Source organism: Mytilus edulis, chromosome 9 (genome assembly GCF_963676685.1).
Source record: "Mytilus edulis chromosome 9, xbMytEdul2.2, whole genome shotgun sequence".
NCBI classification, from domain to species: domain Eukaryota; kingdom Metazoa; phylum Mollusca; class Bivalvia; order Mytilida; family Mytilidae; genus Mytilus; species Mytilus edulis.
Genome location: NC_092352.1, coordinates 25,762,652 through 25,788,790, shown reverse-complemented (window position 1 = coordinate 25,788,790; position 26,139 = coordinate 25,762,652). Strand labels below are relative to the sequence as shown.

Sequence of the window (26,139 nt, the reverse complement as noted above, 5' to 3'; positions counted from 1 at the left end):
ACGCCAGTTAGGAGATAACTGTATTGTATTTTAAACTCCGACGGCATCAATTGGGGATTTGATGGTCGCAAATTAAGTTTACTGGCGACGCGTTAGCGGAGACAGTAAACGGGTATTTGCGACCATCAAATCCAAAATTGATGCCGTCGGAGCTTAAAATACAATATTGTTATCTCCATTCTAATGAAACTGACAGAAAACAACGTTAAAACATGTATTTAAAATCTGTCATATGCCGTCTGCGCTTGCGCGTACGTCCCATAACATCAATTGTCAATTGATGCCATGTAAGAAAGTGGCGTTATCCAATCAAAATGAACGTTACAAACGTTGTTGCATTAGAATTCATTTTCACAATCGTAGAAATTGAAGCCATTGTAGGGATGACGCGTTACAAATATTGCTCTTGGAAACCGATTAATTTATCCACATTGCACCATTACGATCCTTATATGTCAGTTGTATTTTAAAAGACAAATGTATCAACTAGCTAATGAGCATCAGTTAATAATCTTGTCTGCATTGATTCAACTTAAACTATTGTCTGATCGGTTGTCAGGTGGAATTTTCGAAAATTCATAAACATTTAAAAAAAAATATTTCGTGGAAGGGCAGACTAGATTTTTTTTAGTGTATGAAGACTATAAACCCTAGTTATCACACACAAAAAAATAGAATTTTTCGAAGATATGCATTTTCATCATCCAACTTGAAAGACTGTCGTCAAGTACGTTCAGTAAAAAAATAGCTATTCGAACACACCTTCTCTGTTTTTGTGACTCATTAGATAGGTATTTCACATGACCCATATATTTCATCTTTTAGTACTGTGATTTTTTTGTGTTATAAAGTCAACCTGTAGCTTTAATATATAAAAATGATAGAATCTGAAGCGAGACGATGTATGAAATATTCTTACTTTGTACGATATCAAGACAAAATACTCAACTCAAACACGCAATAACAGAAATAGAAAAGGTGCACTCGATTTTCTCTTTTCTATACAATTGTTACCCATTTTTTGGAATTTTTTTTTCTTCAGTCACATAATGGAAGGGCAGACACGAAAACTACTGAACTAATAGATTGATATGTTTTCCGTCCGTGGTAATTTTTTCATAAAAATCGGAGGTTATGCATTTTCTTCATCCAACTTGAAAGATACCCATGTCGTCGACTTGATATCTAATTGTTCTGCTTAACTATGTTCTAGATAAATTGAAAACTTATGCAAATGGTGTTTTTAAAATAAATTTTGTTTATTTCTATCAACTTTAAAAATTTTGTCACTATAGTAAACAATACAGTAAACATTTATCGCCTTCTCTAACAAAGAGCTTCGATTCTTTTGTTCTATTTCAACCTGGTTTCCGACTGTTTGTATGTGTTAAAATAATTCTTTTCTTTACTCGTCTAGTTTTAAAGCTTGGAATTTTGTATAAACTCTCGTCTATTAAAGAAAACTGTATGAATATTCATTTAGCTAGTTTTGGGAATCAATATCAGGAATTAGGTTGGCACACAAATATTGGTAGAATACCATCAATTTCAAGACAAGAGGTACACGCCTGTATTGCTCACCTGTGGAAAAAATTCCACTTTGCTAATTAGCTAATTTGATTTTAAATACACAATCTATTACCACTTTTTGTGTTGCTTATCATTTAAGCAATTAAGATGTTTAACCTAGCTGCTATATTTTTAGATAACAGAAAAAAAATGCCAAACAAACTTGCAATTAACACTTTTAACCTATCTCCTATATTTTTTCACAACAGCCAGAAACTGCAAAAAAAAATATGGATATTTCAAGAGCAATTACTCCAGAATAGGTCAACAAATTTTGTTTCTCCATTTTTCAGGGTGAATACATCTTGTTGTTATTTTTTCTTTAATGTAGATAGAACTTGTTTGGCTACCATTTTTTCCCTGTCACTTTTTTCTTTAATTGCTATGTTAATAGATTAACCTGGATGAAAATCATGGTAAGAGAAAATAAGCTGCATTAGATAGAATTCAACCTTTAATATGCAAATGGTTATCAGTACATCTGTTAACTAAAGGGGCCTCGGTGGCAGAGTGGCCTAGGTAGTTAATACTGTAATCACTAGCCAGTCAACACTGAGCTTGTGATTTCGAACCCTGCTGGTTCGGCTGCACTTGACTCCAATCTTAATTGACTAGGATTGTCAGTTTTGCTATCGAAGGTCAGTGGTTTTCTCTGGGCACTCAGGCTTCCTCCACCAAATAAAAACTGGTCGCCACAAAATATCCCAAAGGCGGTGATTAAAAGTGGCGTTAAAACACCAAAAATTTTTAAAAATCTGTTAACCAATTAGAAATATCTCTGTGCAAAGTCTATAACTGTTTAAAAATTGAGTTCATGTACATGTATATGTGAACTTGCATAAGATCAATTTGTATCTGACACAGCTCATATGTTAACAAGCCAGTGACTACAGGGATTCAATAGTTTTTGTGCAGTCTTTACCCCCAAAATGATGTGTTAAGCAAAACATTATCAAAGATCAGCAATAAAAACAGACAAGTTCTAGATATTTATATTAATTTATTCAGCCATTTTATCATAAAATGGAATGAGAATATTGAAGGATGACATTTATAACATAGTAACAGGTAATACAAACAATCCTTCAAACACAAACACACACTGATACAGACATGTATTGCACTTCACCATTAAATATTGTAAAGTATGGTATTCTACATTAAGCTTAATGCTCAAGAACCATAGCATGCATTTATTATTGCTATTTTGTCATTTTTAGATCAAAATGCAATTATTATCTTTTGATTCTGACAATAATCCCTCTTCTTTCATACAAAAAATTCCAAAATGTGAGTTAAAATTGTTGTGATAACAATTTTACAATAATAAAAACATCGAATAATTTTTAAATTTACAGTAGTTGTTCCCTGCTTCCTGGCAGAAAAAAAATAAGGAAGGTAGGTAAATAGTTTTAATTTTGGAAAATAAATTGCAGATGTTAGACTAATAAAGGTGTCACACCAAAAAATATCCACAAAAAGTGTTGGGGTAGGTCAAGAAGCAGGAAACTATAACTTTTGGGCATAAATTGACTCTAAAGATTTTCTAATTTCATTTACTAGTATAAAAGTTTTTAGATATGAAAAATACTGAAAACCATTATCCTTCATATATGTGAGTTATTATCTCTATGCAAGTGCAAATTAAGATTTTACTGTTTATGGAAATCTACACCACTACTTATTTACTGTATTTTTAAAAGTACATTTATTCATATTTACAAAGGGTACTTGTCATAGCATTTGTGGGTATTTTTAATAGTGAAATTTCATACCTAAAGAAATACTAATTTTACATAGATTTATAATAACGCTTATGTGCAAGAAAATTGGTACCGTTAATTTTATTATGTCATATTATAAATTTACGTAAAAGTAAAAAGCAAATACTAAGCGTCAAATACCTAAATCAAAGATTATAGGTCCTTTAAATATAATTTGCTTAAAAACATACCCTATGAAATTAATCATATTAATTTAAAAATGGTACATAAAATGTTTTGAGACTTAATTTGAAAACACATTAAATTTTGGAAGAAGCTGAAAATTACAAAGCAATAATTATATGTCAGCTTAAAAGCACCATTCACACAATGCTTCTTTTATTGTATACATAAGTAATGAGCCATTTTGAAATTTTTGAAAAAAACAAATCTTGACTTGAACACATTTTTTAGCAATTGGTCATTATATAGTTAGAATGTATTATGTTTTCATATCTTAAACAGCAGTAAAGACTACTTCTAACATTTAAAAAACAAACATTGGTTCTGTGTATTTGGCAATCTATTCAAAACTAGAGTTACTGTGAGAAAATCATCTTCCACAAAATGAGTAAAAGGTAAAGTCTATAATTTGTTTAGAATAACCACCATCATTATTTGAATCATCAAACCAAATATGCACAATGTCATGATTCAGAAAAAGTTTCAATAAATTCAAATAAAGAGTTTAGGAGTTACAGATACAAAATAGGTAATCCTTAAAAAAAATCCATGATTAGCTTAAGGAAACCCCAAAAGTTAAAAAAAAGATTAGAATTTTTTTTAAATAGGAAGCTCTCAATGTATTATCTGGTGAAATTTCAGAGAAAAATCTGATCAGGGATTTAGTAGGAGAGGATACAAATAAGTATAGTTTGTAAAATAAGGCAAATTCCATGTCATGTCAAATGAAAACTCCAAAAATAATTTTATCAAAATTCTGTAAGGCAATTCAGGAGCAGTTGCAAAAGTAGAACGGAAGGATAAACAAAGTATAATACCGGTAAGTATTTACTGAAACACTGAAACTATCAAATTTTTCATAATTGTGTCACCATGAAAAATTGTTACAATAAATGATCGTAACAAGAGACTTATCAACATGACGGAAAACTTGATATTTCTTACATATATTAGTTGCATTGTTGAAACAATCAAGGGCAATAACTCATAAACAACTAAAATGTTAATCACTAAAATCTGTTGTGACCTCTGTTTTGTCATGAGAAACAACATATTAAAAACTTTAAAAGAATTGGATCAAGCAATCTCAAGTTATCATAAACAAGCATCAAGTTATCATAAACAAGCTGCAAGTTATCATATATGAGCATATATGGGACAGCAAGATAATAAATAAGTATCATGGAAGACAGTTATTAAGATATCACATTAGCTTATATTTATTCAATTGGCTCCTTGTAAAGACCCCAGCCATGGAAACACTTGGTAAACTTCTTATGTTCTTTGTACTTCATGGCAAGTAAAAGCTTCCTTGGCTTGTCTGGTTGTTTGTTCCTTAGATGCTGAATATAAACCTGTAACAGAAAGGTAGTAATGAATATATATGTCAATGTTACATTGTGTGAAATAACATTGGACAAAATACTATTCATACTATTTAAAATCTATAACAATGGTGGGTTTGTGTTATAAATCAAGTTAATATAGCATGCACATCAGGAGGAGAACATAATCTAATAATAATATTCATCCTGCTTTGTACTTATTTGACACACTGCTGGATATTTAACGTGCTAGTTTAAAGGTTCATAGTCATGATATATTTTTCAGACTCTTAACTGACCAGTATTTCCATAAAAGCTGTGAGATTAGCAAAGAAACTTCTTATTTTCAAGTCTTTGGTTGACCCACCAGTTTTAACAATCCCCTTCACAAGAGGCAAGTACAATGCATGGAGATCACAGACACAAACAGAAAATTTGTCTAATAAGAAATCTTTATATCATATATAGATTATATAGCTCTTCTATCTACTGAAACATCAACCTTTATACAAAAAGAAAGCATTGCTGTCATGGGAATAATATGCCCTAATATGGCATTCTGTAAAATTATATAGTGAGACAAAATAATTTTGACTATTCATAATGTTATCAAATATACAGTAAAAATTGAAAGAAATGATCAGAATAATTACCTGTGCACTTTTAAATGTTAATTTGATTTCTACATCACTGGTCTTTTTACCAACCCAAAGGAAAACTTGTTCACCATTATCTAATATCATACCATCATCATCTGCTAAATCATCCTACAAAAGCAGTCAGAAAAGTTCATTTGTGAAATATGTGCATGCTGTTGATAATCTTTCTCGTTCTCTTAGAAAGAACAATAATTGAGCTTGAGCTGGCGTCTGTCGTCGTTAACTTTTACAACAATCTTCTCCTCTGAAACTACTGGGCCAAATTAATCCAAACTTGGCCACAATCATCATTGGGGTATCTAGTTAAAAAAAATGTGTCTGGTGACCCGGCCAACCAAACAAGATGGCCGCCATGGCTAAAAAAAGAACATTGGGGTAAAATGCAGTTTTTGGCTTATAACTCAAAAACCAAAGCATTGAGAGCAAATCTGACAACGGGTAAAATTGTTTATCAGGTAAGGATCTATTTGCCCTGAAATTTTCAGATGAATCGGACAACCTAATGTTGGGATGCTGCCCCTGAATTGGTAATTTTAAGGAAATTGTGCTGTTTTTGGTTATTATCTTGAATATTATTTTAGATGAGATAAACTGTAAACAGCAATAATGTTCAGCAAAGTAAGATCTACAAATAAGTCAACATGACCGAAATGATCAGTTGACCCCTTTAGGCGTTATTGCCCTTTATAGTCAATTTTTAACCATTTTTCGTAAATTTTAGTAATCTTTTACAATCAAAGAGCAGATTGCTCTGAGGGATACGATTGCCGTTGTTTCATTGACACCGATGTATAATACATGTAGCTGGATAATATTATTTTTAAAACTAATTTTTACTGCACATGTAAAATAGTTACAAAATAGCCAATCCCGGATAAAAGTGTATAAACAATGTAATTAGACCTATTGTGTTTTATTTTTGTACTATCAATTCCAAGTTTACTTTCCACAGCAGTCACCGAGACTCGGAGTGAGAGAAGGTATTTCACGTCGTACATTATCTTATTATCTTATCACCTATTTTCCTACGTTATTTCTAGGAGGCACCCCATTCCTAACTCTTTAAATATTTAATTTCTTTTGGGTCAGTGATCATGACTCCTTTCCTTACACATTTATCGGTTTAAACTGCATTCGTTTTTAATATAATACGACGTTTATTGACAGAACGAGCTAATACTCGATATCAGAATTCACGGAAGTTACTTCCGAAAGGGAGACAACTCGATACGATAATATGGAAGACTCCATTTCGCCGAAAGGGGTGTTCTACGATGTGGACGATTTTTATTTTAATTTAAATGATGCATATGATTTAAAATTATGCCACAACAATAACCCTCAATAGCGGACATATATAGAAAAGATCACATGAGTTATAAATCAATTAATTGAGTGGGGAATCTAGAGCAACCATTCAATCTAAAACCCCTTGAGTTCAAGAAAACTATACGCATGCGCATAATTTCCAAAACAAACCCTGAAGCAAGAACGTATATTAAATGTTTATTAAACGACCTAGATGGTTCTCTATTACAATCTCAAATATCAGTTTCATAACGGTAACATATAAGTAAAACTCCACTTCAGTTCTTATATGACAGAAATAGATTGATCGGAATTCCGAGAACTCTTGCATTTGACCAAAACTGGGAATTCCCTCTGACATGTTTCTAAATTTATAAATATACTAAATATAAATTACTGCTTAATTCTGATTTTCCGTGTTGTTAAAAACACGCATATAAGTCAAGGGAATTATTAAACATGAAGATTATGAAAAGAACATTATAGGAAAGTTGTTTAAGTTCAAACCCTTTGTTTGTTTTTACCTTTTAAAGCAAGACAATCATAAGAATCCGAGATGTTCCTTAATGTTTAGAATAAAACGATTGACGTGAAGGAAATGCTCTGAGCCACCGGTATAAGTCTACAGATTGCTTGAAAGCAATCGTATCCCAAAAATCTTCTCCTCTGAAACTACTGGGCCAAATTAATACAAACTTAGCCACAATCATCATTGGTGTATCTAGTTTAAAAATGTGTCTGGTGACCGGGCCATCGAAACCAAGATGGCCGCCACTGCTAAAAATAGAACATAGGGGTAAAATGCAGTTTTGGCTCATAACTCAACAAGAGGCTGTCACAACGACAGCAAACCGTATTTATTAATATTTATTTGTGTCCTGGCAATATCACAAGAACCATTACTGATGAATGGTGAAAGTGAAAATCGTCAATATCAAATTTAACCTCCATTTTGTCATCAGTATCAACATCTTAAAATTTGAAAAGCTTAGATTGAATGATTCATGAGTAAATGCAACAACGTGAATGGAAACGTCATTTCACAATCTTTCAAGAACCATAACTCCTGAACAGTAAAAGTCAAAATCATCATTATTGAACTTGACCTCTAATTTGCCATCAGTAACAACATATAAAAATTTCAAAAGCTTTGGTTGAATGAATCATGAGAAAATGCACGGACACAGTTCATGCGTAAATGCACGGACACGACTGGAAACACCATTTTTCAATCTTTCAAGAACCATAACTCCTGAACGGTAAAAGTCAAAATCGTCATTATTGAACTTGACCTCCATTTTGTCAACAGTAACAACATATTAAAATTTGCGAAGCTAAGGTAGAACAGTTCATGCGTAAATGCACGGACACGACTGGAAACTCCAATTTTCAATCTTTCAAGAACCATAACTCCTGAACGGTAAAAGTCAAAATCATCATTATTGAACTTGACCTCTAATTTGCCATCAGTAACAACATATAAAAATTTCAAAAGCTTTGGTTGAATGATTCATGAGAAAATGCACGGACACAGTTCATGCGTAAATGCACGGACACGACTGGAAACACCATTTTTCAATCTTTCAAGAACCATAACTCCTGAACGGTAAAAGTCAAAATCGTCATTATTGAACTTGACCTCCATTTTGTCATCAGTAACAACATATTAAAATTTGCGAAGCTAAGGTAGAACAGTTCATGCGTAAATGCACGGACACGACTGGAAACTCCAATTTTCAATCTTTCAAGAACCATAACTCCTGAACGGTAAAAGTCAAAATCGCCATTATTTAACTTGACCTCCATTTTGTCATCAGTAACAACATATTTAAATTTGCGAAGCTAAGGTAGAACAGTTCATGCGTAAATGCACAGACACGACTGGAAACTCCAATTTTCAATCTTTCAAGAACCATAACTCCTGAACGGTAAAAGACAAAATCGCCATTATTGAACTTGACCTTCATTTAGTTGTCAGTAACAACATATTAAAATTTTAAAAGCTTTGGTTTAACGGTTCATGAGTTAATGCACGGACAACATTTGATTGCCGCCCGCCCGCCCGCACGCCCGCCGTACATCCCCAAATCAATAACTGACATTTTTGTCACAAAAATCCGGTTAAAAACCAAAGCATTCAGAGCAAATCTGACAGGGTAAAATTGTTTATCAGGTCAAGATCTATCTGCCCTGAAATTTTCAGATGAATCGGACAACCCTTTGTTGGGTTGCTGCCCCTGAATTGGTAATTTTAAGGAAATTGTGCTGTTTTTGGTTATTATCTTGAATATTATTTTAGATAGAGATAAACTGTAAACAGCAATAATGTTCAGCAAAGTAAGATCTACAAATAAGTCAACATGACCGAAATAGTCAGTTGACCCCTTTAGGCGTTATTGCCCTTTATAATCAATTTTTAACCATTTTTCGTAAACTTTAGTAATCTTTTACAAAAATCTCCTCTGAAACTACTGGGCCAAATTAATCCAAACTTGGCCACAATCATTGTTGGTGTATCTAGTTTAAAAATGTGTCCGGAGACCAGGCCAACCAACCAAGATGGCCACCGCTGCTAAAAATAGAACATAGGGGTAAAATGCAGTTTTTAGCTCATTACTCAAAAACCAAAGCATTTAGAGCAAATCTGACAGGGTAAAATTGTTTATCAGGTCAAGATCTATCTGCCCTGAAATTTTCAGATGAATCGATCAACCCGTTGTTGGGTTGCTGCCCCTGAATTGGTCATTTTAAGGAAATTTTGCTGTTTTTGGTTATTATCTTGAATATTATTATTGATAGAGATAAACTGTTAACACCAATAATGTTCAGCAAAGTAAGATTTACAAATAAGTCAACATGACGGAAATGGTCAATTGACCCCTAAGGAGTTATAGTCCTTTATAGTCAATTTTTAACAATTTTCATCAAATTTGTAAATTTTAACTAACATTTTCCACTGAAACTACTGGGCCAAGTACATTATAGATAGAGATAATTGTAAGCAGCAAGAATGTTCAGTAAAGTAAGATGTACAAACACATCACCATCACCAAAACACAATTTTGTCATGAATCCATCTGCTTCCCTTGTTTAATATTCACATAGACCAAGGTGAGCAACACAGGCTCTTTAGAGCCTCTAGTTTATTTAATATCTCACCTGACAAAAGTCTGCACATTTTTCTGAGACTGTAAAATATCCTTTCTCATTGGAACATCTAAACAATCTTGCACAGTTCATAAATGAATTGTCCTATAAATAAACAGAGAATTTTATTAACATAACACATTGAATAAAACCTTTCAATGTCTAGTTATGTCACCTGATCAACAATGTATTATTGGTCGCAAGACATTTGAGCGAAAAATTAAAACTAGTAGGGGACATTTGAGCGCCTACATTAGAGCCCATTTAAGCGCCGGATTAATCCGCTCACCTGTATTTTCGATAGCCCATTTTAGCGAAAAAATTTACCTAGTTGAATAATGCTCACCTTACTATATATACCATGAACAGTAATTTATATTGGTTTGATGTTAAAGTTGTTTATATTTTTATCATGGAAATACAAGTTGTTAAAACGAACAAAGGAAAAAAAAAGTTTAATTTGTGATGGATTCCGATATAAAATAAACAGACAAAAGACTGCAAAACTAGATTAAGGACAGACAAGAAAGCATCTATTATCATAAAGCAAACGAACACCCACAATCATGAAGCTGATGAACAACAGATTGAACGCCACATCCTCCGTACACGAGTTAAACCAGGCTAGAACAGACTTTTAACATGTGATTTAGCCTTTTAGACTTTTAGGTCTGTATTTTAATTGAAAAGTTTTATATTGTTTTATATTGTGCTGTCTTGAGTCTATTAAACATTTTATAATTTATTTACTAAAAAGGGTTAAAAATATTTCGCTAAAATGGGCTTTGACAATTTTAATTTTTCGCTATAATGAGTTAAAATTCTGGCGCTCAAACGTCTTTTTTTTCGCTAAAATGTCCTATCAATGCACTCAAATGACCTCCGCCGGTATTATTTATGCATAAATACTTTTAAAGCAATTTTTCAGTGAAAACAATCAAATTTTAATAATAATATACTGGAAAGATATAATGCAGGTGATTATATTTTTATTTTTTTACTGTAAAAACCAAATGGGACCTTTTGATCAAAATATTCATTAGGCAAACACCAGTTTTTCATGCATACAAGGGGCATTATATTTTCCAAGGATATTAAATTTCCTGTTTTACAAAAGGTTGTGTACAAGTCTACAGAAACTATTTACTTCGTTGAATATTCTTTATTCACAAAATCAACAAAATCAGTACTCCACAAATAATAACGAAACCAAAGTATTCATAAAAGATAAAACTTACATGTTCATATGGTTTTTTACCACCTATTCCAACCCAGAAAAAGTTTTCTGGTTCTTCTCGCTCATTTATCATCTGTACAGTGTAATTATCCTAAAAATAGAAATAATGAAACATTCCTAAGAATTTTAAGAATATGCATTCTAGTTTTCATAAAAACAGTAGTTTATATTTTACAGTGTATTAAATATCAAAATTTCTCTAATTCGTTGTGAATTTATCCCTTTCTGCACCCATTGTATAAAAAAAATTAATCAATGTGTGGTTCGTTTGATCTCAGTTTAACTTTGGTTAAAATCCAATTATGACGTCAAATTTTTCTTGCTTTCCTCTGAATTTCCTATTGTGACGGCATGAAAAAAGGCGACCATGCCTGATGACGTCACATAGAAAGAACACATCTTTTTGCAGATCATTCTTAAAGAAGGAATAATTTTGCCTGCATATTGTTTGAAAATCATTATAGAAACAGATTCAACAAACAAATCTCGTGTAATACAATACTTATCCACTCTCGACAGTTAAATTTTAAATATTTAAAAAAAAACGCTCGGCAAGCCTAACGTTTTAAATTTGAAAATTTAACTGTCTCAAGTGGATAAATATCGTATCACACTCGATGCAGTGGTAGAATCTATATAAATTTACAATTTCATTCTTTTCATAAAACTATTTAGCAGATATAATAACCTGGTAGCTACAACATTCATATAGGACAGACAGCTTACAAAGATATTTGGTATATTCATTTTTAACCTGGGCCAAGGCAACATTTATAATGTTTAATTTCTATGTACCAAGACTCCCTGCTCTTTAGGAAAGCACTTGACAACAAGACCAAGTACGTGGTGAAATATAATTGTGGAAAAAGTCAATCAATATGATATTTTTACTTACAGCATACATCATATAAGCTATCTTTTCTGCCAGAGTTGCTTCTTCATGTTCTGCCTTACCACCTATCCACACATATACAACACCCTTCAAATCTTCACTGTCAAATGGCACCATCAGTATAAAACTGTAATTAAATATGTATCCAAAACATTGAACTGTTTGTAATACAGGGTTTGGCAAAATGTTTCTATCCATAATGGAAGAAAACTGGAACATTACTTTATGACATCATCACTTACTAATTTTTTTCCAATAATGTTGCAGTTTGCTACCTAAGAAATGAAATTCCAGTCTTTGTCCAAATAGTTAAAAAAAAATAATGTAAAATCGTATCTGAAATATGAGAAACCAGGTGCTTCGCAGGGCGAAGTTTTATACGATCCCAGTGGTTGAACCCTGAACAGTTGGGGCAAATTTGGTCACAACATTCAAGCTTGATTCTGTCTGAATTTGGATTGTGATCCAATTTTTGACATAATAGAGGTTTTTGTCACAAAATTAATGTGGTCAAAAATCTTACAAATCTATTGCAGAATACTGTGCAATTGAAGATTTCTTTTTGAAACTTTTCAAAATTCGAAATTTGAAAACTTTTGAAAACTAGAGGCTCTAAAGAGCCTGTGTCGCTCACCTTGGTCTATGTGAATATTAAACAATGGACACAGATGGATTCATGACAAAATTGTGTTTTGGTGATGGTGATGTGTTTGTAGATCTTACTTTACTAAACATTCTTGCTGCTTACAATTATCTCTATCTATAACAGTACTTTCTGTGGAAAATGTTATTGAAAATCTTCAAATTTTAAGAAAATTGTTAAAAATTGACTATGAAGGGCAATAACTCCTTAGGGGGTCAATTGACTATTTTGGTCATACTGACTTATTTTTAGTTCTTACTTTGCTGTACATTATTGCTGTTTACAGTTTATCTCTATCTATAATAATATTCAAGATAATAACAAAAAAACAGCAAAATTTCCTCAAAATTACCAATTCAGGGGCAGCAACCTAACAACCGATTATCCGATTCATCTGAAAATTCCAGGGCAGATAGATCGTGACCTGATCAACAATTTTACTTCCTGTCAGATTTGCTCTTAATGCTTTGGTTTTTGAGTTATAAGCCAAAAACTGCATTTTACCCCCATGTTCTATTTTTAGCCATGGCGGCCATCTTGGTTTGTTGGCTGAGTTACCGGACACATTTTTTTAACTAGATACCCCAATGATGATTATGGCCAAGTTTGGTTAAATTTGGCCCAGTAGTTTCAGAGGAGAAGATTTTTCTAAAAGATTACTAAGATTTACGAAAAATGGTTAAAAATTGACTATAAAGGGCAATAACTCCTAAAGTGGTCAACTGACCATTTTGGTCATGTTGACTTATTTGTAGATCTTACTTTGCTGAACATTATTGCTGTTTACAGTTTATCTCTATCTATAATAATATTCAAGATAATAACCAAAAAGAGCAAAATTTCCTTAAAATTACCATTTCAGGGGCAGCAACCCAACATCGGAATGTCCGATTCATCTGAAAAATTTCAGGGCAGATAGATCTTGACCTGATGAACAATTTTTCCCATTGTCAGATTTGCTCTAAATGCTTTGGTTTATGAGTTATAAGCCAAAAACTGCATTTTACCCCTATGTTCTATTTTTAGCCATGGCGGCCATCTTGGTTGGTTGGGCAGCGCACCGGACACATTTTTTAAACTAGATACCCCAATGATGATTATGGCCAAGTTTGGTTAAATTTGGCCCAGTAGTTTCAGAGGAGAAGATTTTTCTAAAAGATTACTAAGATTTACGAAAAATGGTTAAAAATTGACTATAAAGGGCAATAACTCCTAAAGTGGTCAACTGACCATTTTGGTCATGTTGACTTATTTGTAGATCTTACTTTGCTGAACATTATTGCTGTTTACAGTTTATCTCTATCTATAATAATATTCAAGATAATAACCAAAAACAGCAAAATTTCCTTAAAATTACCATTTCAGGGGCAGCAACCCAACAACGAAATGTCCGATTCATCTGAAAATTTCAGGGCAGATAGATCTTGACCTGTTGAACAATATTACTCCAGTCAGATTTGTTCTAAATGCTTTGGTTTTTGAGTTATAAGCCAAAAACTGCATTTTACCCCTATGTTCTATTTTTAGCCATGGCGGCCATCTTGGTTGGTTGGCCGGGTCACCGGACACATTTTTTAAACTAGATACCCCAATGATGATTGTGGCCAAGTTTGGTTAAATTTGGCCCAGTAGTTTCAGAGGAGAAGATTTTTGTAAAAGTTAACGCAGGACGACGACGGACGACGACGGACGACGCCGGACGCCGGACGCCAAGTGATGAGAAAAGCTCACTTGGCCCTTTGGGCCAGGTGAGCTAAAAAAGGAAGCCCTTCAAAAAATGGTAAACTAAAAATCCCCCCCCCCCCCCCAACTTTTTGAAACCCCCTTGGAGCAATAACCCTTAAACTTTCCATTGCAGTATTGAACCTTGTAGTACAATTTCAGTTAAATCCATACACTTAAACACAAGTTATTGTCATGACTGTTTGGAAACTAGAAACGTGCTTCTTTTTGGTCCTTTTTTGGCCCCTAATTCCTACATATTTTGGGCAATTAACCCAAAACTTAATCTCAGCCTCCCCTTTGTTATATGGTACATTGTGGTACAATTTCAGAGAGATCCATACAATTACACATAAGTGTTATTGTCTTGAAACTAGAAAAATGCTTGTTTTGACCCCTTTTTGGCCCTTAATTCCTAAACTTTGGCCCCATTACCCCTAAAATGAATCCAAACCTTCAACTTGTGGTTTTAAACATTGCGGTATGATTTCAGAGCAATTGAAATACTTATACACAAGTTATTATCCTGAAACTAGTAAATACTTGTTTTGGGCCCCTTTTCGGCCCCTAATTTCTAATCGGTTGGGACCATCATCCCCAAAATCAATCCCAACCTTCCTTTTGTGGTATTGAACCTTCTGAAAAAAGTTCATGAAGATCTATTCACTTAAACTAAAGTTATTATCCGGAAACCAATGTGTCTTCGGACGACGAAGACGCAGACGACGACATCATACCATTATACGATCCCAAAAAAATTTTTGGGGTCGTATAAAAATGATAATTAATTCTGCTATGGTAAACGATTCTTTTTTTTGAAATATTCAGATCTTTATAATGACATTTTTTTTTTAAATAATAGTGTTTCTTCAGATATCTCATATAACCGATATCTCAAATTGTCTATTTTTGAATCGATCTTTTTCTTGCATCAAATAAGCATTTATATCTTAATCAGTCTATTACTTACCAAAAGCAAGAATTTAGCTGTGATGCATCTGGTTTTACCTACAAAATGAAATTAAAAATCATAATTTCCTGGTACTTGATCATCATTCATTTAATGACAGCTTGCTACCAAATTATGCATTTAATATATTGAAGAAATGCTTTCATAATCACTAGAAGGCATGATGACAGTGAAAGCATTTGATAGCCATGTTTTTTTTTCAATTCTAGTTCATTTCATGTCTACATATTAATATTGTTATGATGTTTTTATTATGTATTTTATTTTGTTCAATTATTTATTTTTGTATGTAATGGAGAAGACGTTCTAAGTTGCAAAACTTGTGTCTGATCCTATTGTCAATGTTTTGGACAATGATGTTTAAACAAAGCATTTAATATGACTAAATTATCATTCCATGTCAATATGATAAATATAATGGATAGGGTATACAGTAAGCTTGTGTAAATGTTTAACAAAAAAAATCAACAATTTCAAAAGAAAAAAGGCTATTTATGTCGAAGCATGGAAATATTAATTATACCTGTATACACCTGGTAGCAATAGGACTACCATTAGCTCTTAAATAAAACAATTCTACATTTGGTTTAGGAGCTTCTTGTGATGGTAACTTTCTCTTTCCCCATCTTATTACAAACATCCTCTTGAAATGTGATAAGAATTTTAAGTTTTCTTGCTGTTGGTGTGTCCTCACAACTTCTAACTTGTCACCAAATAAACCTTCAAATTTCTTTTGTAAACTGAAACAAAGAAAGATACACACTTATGTACATAAAGGAGGACAAATATCATTACTGTTTAATCAGAAGACTAAGCCATATGCATCAACTGTAACCACATTAACACTTAAATATTTTCGCATGCAGCCCTTTCTAGCTTACAATGTGTCAATTTATTTTAGAGATTTCTTATTTTGTTGATATATTCTGATAAAAATCAAGTCTGCATATATTCATGACTTCTTATTCACTTTATTTTTTGTACTCTGAAATCACAAAATCTAGTCTGTTTACAGTTAGCCATCAAATGTTTAAAGCATCTTTTTTCCTGTCAGAACTAGAGAACACATTCATAAAAACACCATGACGTCTAAAAAAGCTATCCCATGTTCGAGACATCTTTTTCATGCTAAACCATGACAACACATTCATATACACACCTGAAAGTGAAAGTAAGCCACCCCATGTTTGATGCATCTCTTCCCTGCCAGAAATAGACCACACATTTAAAATCTTCTTCTGGTGGCTCTTCATTTTCATCTTCTTCATCATCATCATCATACTCAACAGGTAACCAGTATCTACACAGGAACACATAACAGTCTTCTGTGTGGAAAATACCTGTAAGAATATGTCATACAAATACATTAGACATTTGAAGTGCATTAACACTGTCGAAGACTGACTTAAATTAATCAAATCTAACTATTGAAACAAAATAGCCATCAACATTGTGAAATAAGTGATAAAATTCAAGCTCGATTTTATATAAAAAAAAAAATCCTCATAGTTTTTGCTTTCAGGTTTCAGTTACAATGGTAAGATAATAAACTACCACTTATTTTTCTCCAGATCTTATAAGATATCAAAAGAAATTAAATGAGTTCTAACTGATGAAAGTAATTTGCATAAAGTGTATTACCCAATTCTTCATCAGGTAATCTGACAAATTTCTTCCCTTCTAATACAAAAGCTTCCATTCCATCTAAATCTTCATTCCAATCCTGCATCATCTGTTCCTGTAAAAAATAAGCAGTGATAAGAATCCCTGAACTTCTGATATTAATGAAACAGGGACCTTCACTGAGATAGCTGTGTCAGTGGAGTAATTGTTCACAGCGTGCAATAGTGTTGTTGAATAAAAAATTAAATTAAACAAGAATGTGTCCATAGTACATGGATGCCCCACTCGCACTATCATTTTCTATGTTCAGTTGACCGTGAAATTGATGTCAAAACTTTAATTTGGAATCAAAATTAGAAAGATCATATCATAGAGAACATGTGTACTAAGTTTCAAGTTGATGTAACTTTAACTTCATCAAAAACTACCTTGACCAAAAACTTTAACCTGAACTTCGCACTATCATTTTCTATGTTCAGTGGACCATGAAATTGGGGTCAAAACTATAATTTGGCATTAAAATTAGACAGATCATATCATGGGGAACATGTGTACTAAGTTTCAAGTTGATTGGACTTCAACTTCATCAAAAACTACCTTGACCAAAAACTTTAACCTGAAGCGAACGGACCCACGGACAGACGAACGGACGGAGGCACAGACCAAAAAACATAATGCCCCTCTACTATCGTAGGTGGGGCATAAAAAATAAGTGGAGAAAATAAATTGTCTCTGTACTTGCTCCTCATTTCATGAGGTTGTTTATATGTTGCATGTTGAGATAAATTGATAATGTTTAAAATGCAAAACTTTTTTGATAGTTTGTCAATTTTAATATAATTTATTAAAAAAGGAAACCAAAATTTCAATTTAGTTTTTTTAAAGAATTCTCTATCTATAAGTGTTATAAATGTAAACTCAATTTAAATTTGAACTTTTATGTTACAAAATAATTATGCATGTAACAGTAGGTATTTGTGGACTTTCCACCACTGTGTTAACAGTTACAGAACTATAACTTATTGTTTTCTCTGAAAAGATACATTTAAAATGAAAAAATCTATGGTAGACCATTTATATTAGAAATATATATGAACTTACTGCTTCTTCCATAGGCATTGGAGGTTGTCGGGGCATAAATAATGCTGAAAGATCAGTCTTCATCTTGTCTCTTTCCATAATCACCTAAAATATGTCAGAATAATGTTTCAAATATTACTAAGTTTTTTACACAGCCCATTGGTAAAGCCAAAATAATTTCCCCTTCATCTTTTGCTATTGTATTTTGTTTAAAGTTCGTTAAGGTTCATCAAAAAGGATTTATGAATTCAAAGGTTATATTTTTCAACCAATGATAAATATTAAAGAATATAAAAGTACATTTATCTCTAAAAATACTTGAAAGACAAGATTCATTTTCATTATGCACATTATTCTTTGACTTAAGATTTGTTATAAATTGTCAGACCATGTCAGAATTGAATTTAAATCATGATTTGTTTTTTGTATGCACCATTTCCTAAAGTCATAATGATAAAATTTCACATTTTTTCCCTTTGAATAACAATAGTTGAAAAAATAAATGCACAAATTTCTGAATTTACAGTATATTAAGTTTTTCCTCTAATGATGCAGGCTAATATAAAGAAAGTATGTTTAAAATACAGTAATAAATGTGTGATGTTTACCTTTAGATCAGCTCCTCTCCTGGTAATAGATTCTGCAGTTCTTGTAAAATCAACAGGCAATACATCATCCCAACCAAAGAATTTAGTCTTAAATATTTGAGATTCTGTCCTGAAAGGCAAAATCAAACTATTCATTCTAATCAATGGCTTGGTTTTCTATTTTTTTATTATATAATTTCTATCTTCCTTCTATCAAGATATGAATCACCATGTAATTACACAGTATGATCACAAATAAAAACATTTTAACAGACGAATAGAGGTATTTTCTTCTTTTCATTGAGTTGCATACACCTTATTGCTATTTGTCTGCCAAAACTGGACATAACAAATGTTCCGGCAAAATTTTGGAAGTCATAATATAAAAATCTGACGCCACAATGGAAAAGTGATTGTTGTATCACATTTAAAGTTCAAGCAGTGCAGATTCTCGGGTCAACCAGTGAAGATTTCCAAATAGCAATAAGGTGTATTGATTTTTTCACTCTTTACACCCACCCCAAATTCTTTTTTTATCAGATTGAACTTACCCCTGTAAACATCTGGTCACTGTACAATAATCTGGTCTGTCAATCATAGAGTTTAATTCATACGAGAGCTTTAAGGCTGCAGCTCTGATCAGTCTGGTAGACTTCTTTCCTATCCTTTAATATAATAATACATATATTTTTCAAACATCATCTGAATTTTATAATAATGAAATCAATATCATTAGCATTCCTTCTTTATTTTTATTTTTTAATTAAAACACATGATCATAATTATATTTAAAGCAGTAAAATTAGAAGCAAATATCTTTTCCTTTCATTTTTCCCCACCTTAAGTTATATTCTATTATCTAATAAAACTCTATATTCATATGTCATATGGTAACAGTATCAAAAGACTACATACCATACAAAGAGATCAGATTTACAATCCAGTATATACACATTTTTTGTGTCTAATAATTTCTGGACAAGCCTTCCTTTTGGTATTTCAACTGAAAAAAAAAATAACATCAACATTTTGGAAGGTCTTTAAATTCTTGATATTTAAGATGAAATCTACATCTTTTCATAAAGTCTTCTAAGTTATCATCAGATTTATGTTCAGGAATTATAATTACCATATGTAATATAAAATAAATAATTTACTTTGACTTGAAAATAAAAAGTATCAATTGAAGTTTTGCCAAGATTATCAAGTAATTTGCATCATGCTTACCAGTATTTCATATATTTTCATACTATGACTACATTCAGTAACATGTCCCATTCATGGACCCTAATGTAGACTAGGAAGGTAAGTCATAAATGGGGCCAAATAAGCCCTAAAATCAAATGTACTTCAAACTGTCTGTGATTTGTAGAATCAAATTTCTGATTTTTTTTGTATTACTCTTTTATACAAATATATTGTTTAGTTGTTGATATATTGACATGTAACACCTCCTTATATTCCTGTTCTTACCCTGTGGTAATTCTAAATATCCCATTCCTAATCCTACTTTGTAGAGTCTGGGTTCTGCTGGCTCAAAATCATCTGGCACAATTTCCTAAAAAATTAAGACATGAAATATTGTAACCTGTAACAAACTTTTTCCTCTGAACAGTCTGAAGTTTCAATTATGTATGCAAAACTTCCTACATCATCAAACTGTATGTACATGTATGGCTATGCCATTAAAACATACATTAGACAAAGGGAAGGTTACCTGAATTTGCTACTATGGGTGGGTGCGACATATGTATATATAGTGCATGTTTTAAATGTAATCACATCTCTAAAATTGCTTTTATGGACAGTTACTCTACTTTCCTAGTGCCTTCCATTGGGTATCATGTGGGGTTTAAAGGAACATAATTTTAATTAACTATTATGCAGTTTTCAATAAAAGGCATACTTATATTTGCTGGTTAAAATTGTGCTGTAATGATGATACATATATTTTTTTCTGAGCACTAAAACACATTCAGTGTAGATCTGAGAGATAAACAGAAATGTACAGGTGAAAATATATAAATTAACTATTGACGTACCCCAATGAAACCATCTGGTTGTGCTCCTAACGCTTTCCAAAATGCTGCTTCTTCTCTTGCTTGAGACTCCATATGTATTTCTGCTTTATTCTTCCGTTCATTTTTATTGATCTTTTCTGCCACCAATCTAAAAGTATGAAATTAAGTAATATAATTTATCTCAGAGATCACAGTTCAGTTATACATAATTCAATTTTAAATCGTTATCAGTGTATTCCAGCAGTTTATTTTGGTTTTTGCCATTGAATTTTGACTTGGACATTTGATTATTAAGTTTCCTGAAAGTTTGGATTGAAAAAGTGTTTTCTAATAATGAGTGACAGCAGACTTCAGTTATAGTCAGACATGTAGCAAATGTTTAGCTTTTAATAACCTTCAGTGTAAACATATGGTGAAACTAATAATATGGAGTTATCATACATCATGTGGACAATCAGCCATTTTTTCAAGCAAGTTACATATCTCTAGAACAATATAAGGACTATTCAAATATAAAACGACTATAAGAGGGCAGTAAGGAATTTATTTTTGAACATGCATCAGGTTTAATCCATTTATTTATAGATGGTCAGACAAAATTATATGTATATATCTGTTATATCTCACCTTGTTTTGGTCCTAATAGTCCCTCGGGCTAGCTTGCCAACCCATACAAATATATCATTGCCATTGTCCATCAGATATACAAATCTTCTGTCTAATGACCTGACACTAACATCAACCTAAAATATCATTTAATCATACAGCATTTATATCAAAAACAAATTACATGCTTTATTTGAGAAAATTTGTAAGAAATTAAACAAACTATGATGGAACTTTACATTCATGAATGAATCCTCATGATCATTTATCTACATTTTATAAATAATTCAAAAATAATTCAAGATGGAAGTGTTGCTTGGTTGCTTAAACTAAATGTAATATTATATCAAATTTAACATAAACTAACTTAAAATCAGGGTATAATAAAATGTGATGCATGTCTAAAATCAAATTACGCTTACCCTTTCCATGTGTATAGCATGTGCCCCTGAAGCTCTGTATAGTTTAGTTTCATACTCCTATAAAAGATCACAATCCTATTTGTATTAACTCTTTGCATTAACTTATTGTTAAAATTTACATTTCACTGCAAACATACTATTTTGATATTTTAAAACATTGGTTTATTTTTTAATTAATTTAGTTTTTTTTAATTCTGTTGTCACATCATTTTTTTAAAGCAATCTGAAGTCAAAAAATTACTTCATAGAGTGCCAGTAAAATTGAAGAAGCTTCATAATGTCTTATTTTTACCTTCTTTATAAGGAATGTCTTAAGGATGTTTGCTTGTCATGTTTTAAAATTTTTGTCAGATTTTGAATCCTTTGGTTTTATCCATTCAAATGCCTTAAAAATTTTGCCCATAGACCCCCATTTTACTTTTTAAAATTCTTTTACATGCATAATTATAAGCCATCTGTAAAAGTCTTATAAAATCTTCGTTTTTTTAATAGTTTTTGAGAACTTAAACTTGGCAATCATAAAGCTATGAAAAATCAAGAGCGAACATTTTACCGCCAAAATTTCAATGGCTAATATCACCCTCTCAGTGTAGGACAGTCAGGCTGGCCCGAAAATTTTTTTTTGGGCCAGTAAAAAAATTACTTCACAGGCCCAAAATGCCAATTGGTAGCCCAATTATTTTACTCAATTTTTTTTTCGTGTTGAGCCATAAAAAATGAAAAAAAAATCAATATAAATTGATGTTCTTAATTCTTCAATCAAACCTTGCCGACACATAACACAAAAAAACCACATTCCCAGTCTTCATTGTCACTGAATTAATGAAACCTCACTGTCTAGTGCCTTATATAGATCAATATAGGGGTTTGAAGAGGAAAAAATTACCTCTCATTTCGTGAGAGTAGCGAAAAGTGAAGTTTCATTACCGTTTTGGTTGCATAGTGATGTCGTGTCCATCGGTGAAGATTTTGTTGTTTCGTTTAAAATTAAACAGTTTTCTGCAAATTGATCTATTAAAATTAGTACTGGGAATTTCCGCGATATCTTATCCGGTCAGTCATTTCAAAAGTTTGTATTTCAGTACAAAATGTCAGTGCAAAACAAAATCAAAAGACATTTTATAAACGTAATATTTTCTTATCACTTGTTTCTGTCCTTGGGGGTTCGTATGAAAAATATTTTGACAGCTTCTCAGTTGTATCCGTGTTCCGGAGTTCTTTTCAAAAAATCCCTTGTCCTTGTTTGGTTTAGTGGGTCAGACGAGATTTTACAGTCAATGACTGTCGTTATCTTTTATTAAACACAATTTGTTTAGCGACCACCATTGCCGGTAGAGCCTTTTTTGACCCACTAAACAAGCAATATCACGCACGACGTGTTTGTAATCCGCCATTTTAATATTCTATGCATTGCACTTATTCTTCTTCTATATGTATATCCTTCCAATTATGGAACACCTCCTCAACTTGTACGTTTTAACGATGTGACCAGAGGATTTCCGAAAATGATTGTTCCGAAATTGGGGTGTGTTATTTATAGGAGTAAATTTTACGATTTTGAGAATGATAATGAACTCGCCCAATGATTAATTTTTGGGTCAGTAACTATCTATCTTTTTACAGTTTCTAATCGCCCAATCAAGGTTTTGGTCGCATTTGGCGACCAGGCGACCGGCTGTGTCCTACACTGCCTCTGAAACAAGCACATTGACCTATTATTTTTTTTTTTTTTTTTTTTGGTTTCTTTATTAATCCCCTATCAATATATACTAGTGTTACGAAAAGCTTGGTATTTTGAAACTGAGTGGCAAACTTCCTTAAATTTGTATTGTTGTTTTTGTCATGCAGAAGAAAGAGAAATCTTTAAAAAACAACATAAAAAGATATGTTTGATCATTTTTATTTTAAACTAGCATGTTGTACAGATAAATTATCACAAAAGAATATTTCTCCTTATAAAGTAAAAAAATATTGAATAACTTACAACACTATCTACACTAAAGAAACCACTGGTAGTCCTACCACCTTCTATGTAATGTACACCATTTTCAAACAAGTCCATAAATTCTTCAGATTCATCCTCCATTTCTTCTCTAATCGTCCTACATTCTGCTCCCAGTAAATTACGGAGGTTTACAGCATGAATGGCTGAACAAGCCTTCTTATCCAGCTAAAATGGTATTATATTTATTGTACAGAGTCAGCATCCCAATACTTATGTTTTTTAAATTTAGGCCTAATTTGTGTCCAATTTTTGCATGAGAACTTTGAAATATACTTGAGGGAACTGATATTTTGAATCAATTAAGTTCAATTCAACAAAGCTAAAATGCATTTTACAAACAGAAATTACACCTCGACTGACAAAATACCTGGACTTTTCAAAGTTTTCAACAAAACCAGAAACCTGTGTGAAGTTAACTATTGCATCAGTACATACATTGAATATTCTTTAGTTGTGTTAACCGAATACCTATCTAAACAAAATGTTTAGTCTTGACTGAGTTTAGTTTTGACACATTTTACTGTAGTGTGTAATAACCTACCGTTGTTGTTTTGCCTATCCAATACCAGATCTGCCAATCCAGGCCGTTAGACTCATTTATGAATGTCTTCAGTACGATATAACAATCTCTCTCATAAAACTTTCCCATCAATGCTGAAAAATAAAGCATTTCAGAGTTATTTCAATTTATATTAGCTAGGAATTGAGACCTCATTGGTTTTTTTTCTAATGGATAAGTTTATATCAATAATGTGAAGACAATCACTGGATCTATTTTAAGTAATCAAGTATTCAAAATTTAACTATGAGCTATTTCTAAGGAAGCTGATGTATCTCTTATAACATGATGTAAGTTATACTATAATGAGGAACCTTATCTTAACAGAATTCATTAAAAGGAAAAACAGTGAACCATGCATGAAAAAACAATCTTATCCCAGGCAATCAACAAAATTGAACATTCATGCATTTTTTTTTACAAAAGTAAGTCCAGAAAATCTGCAAAAACAGAAGCAAAAATTTATAACCATACACAGACCCTGAAACAACCATTCTGAAAGGATCTAGAATAGTTTTAAGAAAATAGGTCATAGCCACACATGCATGAAATATTCTTCAGTAAAAGGTAAATGTTTGTGCTTAAAGTTATACCTCTGAATGTAAAACTTGGTAGTTGATGCATGTACTTTAAAAAAATTTTGGCAGGTTGAAATTAGTAACTAATAATTCTTTTTCTTTTATCATCTTACTTTTGTTACTAGTAAAATTTATTACAATGAAGCCATGCATCATTCATGAAGAATGATCTTGAAAATTCACCAAATAGTTGAAAACATGCTCTTGAAGCAAACAAAGTCTTGATATTTATGTAAGCTTTTATCAGGGTTTATTCCAACAATTTCATTGTTGACCTTATCATTAGGATGTTAGATTTGAAATATACTGTTGTTATTCCAAGGATCCAGATTTTCTTTGGGGGGTGGGGTGTAAATAAATATTATTGGAAATAAGAGTTCATTAAACATGTTGTATAGAAACTACTTATAATTACATTACTGAATTTTTGACTGGCTGCTCATATTAAGTAATTATAAACTTCTACAGTAAATATATCTTTTTAAGATATGTTATCGTATTTGTTAAGAAGCTTCATAAAGGCTAAACTTGTCAAATTTAGAATAAAAATAACTTTATGTAAAAGTTGCTGAAACAAGAATGTGTCCATAGTACACGGATGCCCCACTCGCACTATCATTTTCTATGTTCAGTGGACCGTGAAATTTGGGTCAAAACTTTAATTTGGAATCAAAATTAGAAAAATCATATCATAGGGAACATGTGTACTAAGTTTCAAGTTGATGTTACTTTAACTTCATCAAAAACTACCTTGACCAAAAACTTTAACCTGAAGGTCGCACTATCATTTTCTATGTTCAGTGGACCATGAAATGGGGTCAAAACTATAATTTGGCATTAAAATTAGAAAGAGCATATCATGGGGAACATGTGTACTAAGTTTCAAGTTGATTGGACTTCAACTTCCTTGACCAAAAACTTTAACCTGAAGCGAACGGACGGACGCACAGACGAACGGAGGCACAGACCAGAAAACATAATGCCCCTCTACTATCGTAGGTGGGGCATAAAATTACATGTATAAGTATCCGCCCAAAAGACTTTACAAAATCATCTTTTCCCTGCAAAAACTGTAAATGTGTTAATGATATGTAAGGCATTTAGCCATTCTGTCAAATTCCGACAAAACAAGTCCTCAAATAGAAGACTTATACATAAATGCAGAACATTACAAATAGACTTACACTTCCTTCTCGTAAAAACTGAAAATTAATCTACATAAATCAACTTGGGTTTCCTT

At 32.0% G+C, this 26,139-nt stretch overlaps 1 protein-coding gene across 7 annotated transcripts in view; it reads right to left on the bottom strand.

Annotated features, from left to right (window-relative positions):
• Window positions 1-2,552: 2,552 nt before the first annotated feature.
• LOC139487902 (protein flightless-1 homolog) overlaps window positions 2,553-26,139 on the bottom strand; it is a 46,454-nt gene continuing 22,867 nt past the window's right edge. For 4 of the 7 annotated variants that reach the window (XM_071273114.1, XM_071273118.1, XM_071273116.1 and 1 more), the window contains 20 exons: window positions 26,084-26,101; window positions 24,304-24,416; window positions 23,742-23,927; window positions 21,758-21,814; window positions 21,357-21,472; window positions 20,751-20,877; window positions 20,182-20,266; window positions 19,624-19,711; window positions 19,260-19,373; window positions 18,730-18,838; window positions 18,143-18,226; window positions 17,060-17,156; window positions 16,578-16,758; window positions 15,942-16,158; window positions 15,419-15,456; window positions 12,087-12,210; window positions 11,193-11,282; window positions 9,967-10,059; window positions 5,494-5,607; window positions 2,553-4,870 (listed from right to left, as the gene is read on the bottom strand). In XM_071273114.1, coding sequence (XP_071129215.1) covers window positions 4,736-4,870; window positions 5,494-5,607; window positions 9,967-10,059; window positions 11,193-11,282; window positions 12,087-12,210; window positions 15,419-15,456; window positions 15,942-16,158; window positions 16,578-16,758; window positions 17,060-17,156; window positions 18,143-18,226; window positions 18,730-18,838; window positions 19,260-19,373; window positions 19,624-19,711; window positions 20,182-20,266; window positions 20,751-20,877; window positions 21,357-21,472; window positions 21,758-21,814; window positions 23,742-23,927; window positions 24,304-24,416; window positions 26,084-26,101 — 2,186 coding nt within the window. In that variant the 3' untranslated portion in view covers window positions 2,553-4,735. The remainder of the gene's footprint in view (window positions 4,871-5,493; window positions 5,608-9,966; window positions 10,060-11,192; window positions 11,283-12,086; window positions 12,211-15,418; window positions 15,457-15,941; window positions 16,159-16,577; window positions 16,759-17,059; window positions 17,157-18,142; window positions 18,227-18,729; window positions 18,839-19,259; window positions 19,374-19,623; window positions 19,712-20,181; window positions 20,267-20,750; window positions 20,878-21,356; window positions 21,473-21,757; window positions 21,815-23,741; window positions 23,928-24,303; window positions 24,417-26,083; window positions 26,102-26,139) is intronic. The other 3 variants (XM_071273117.1, XM_071273119.1, XM_071273120.1) reach the window with 1 other exon arrangement.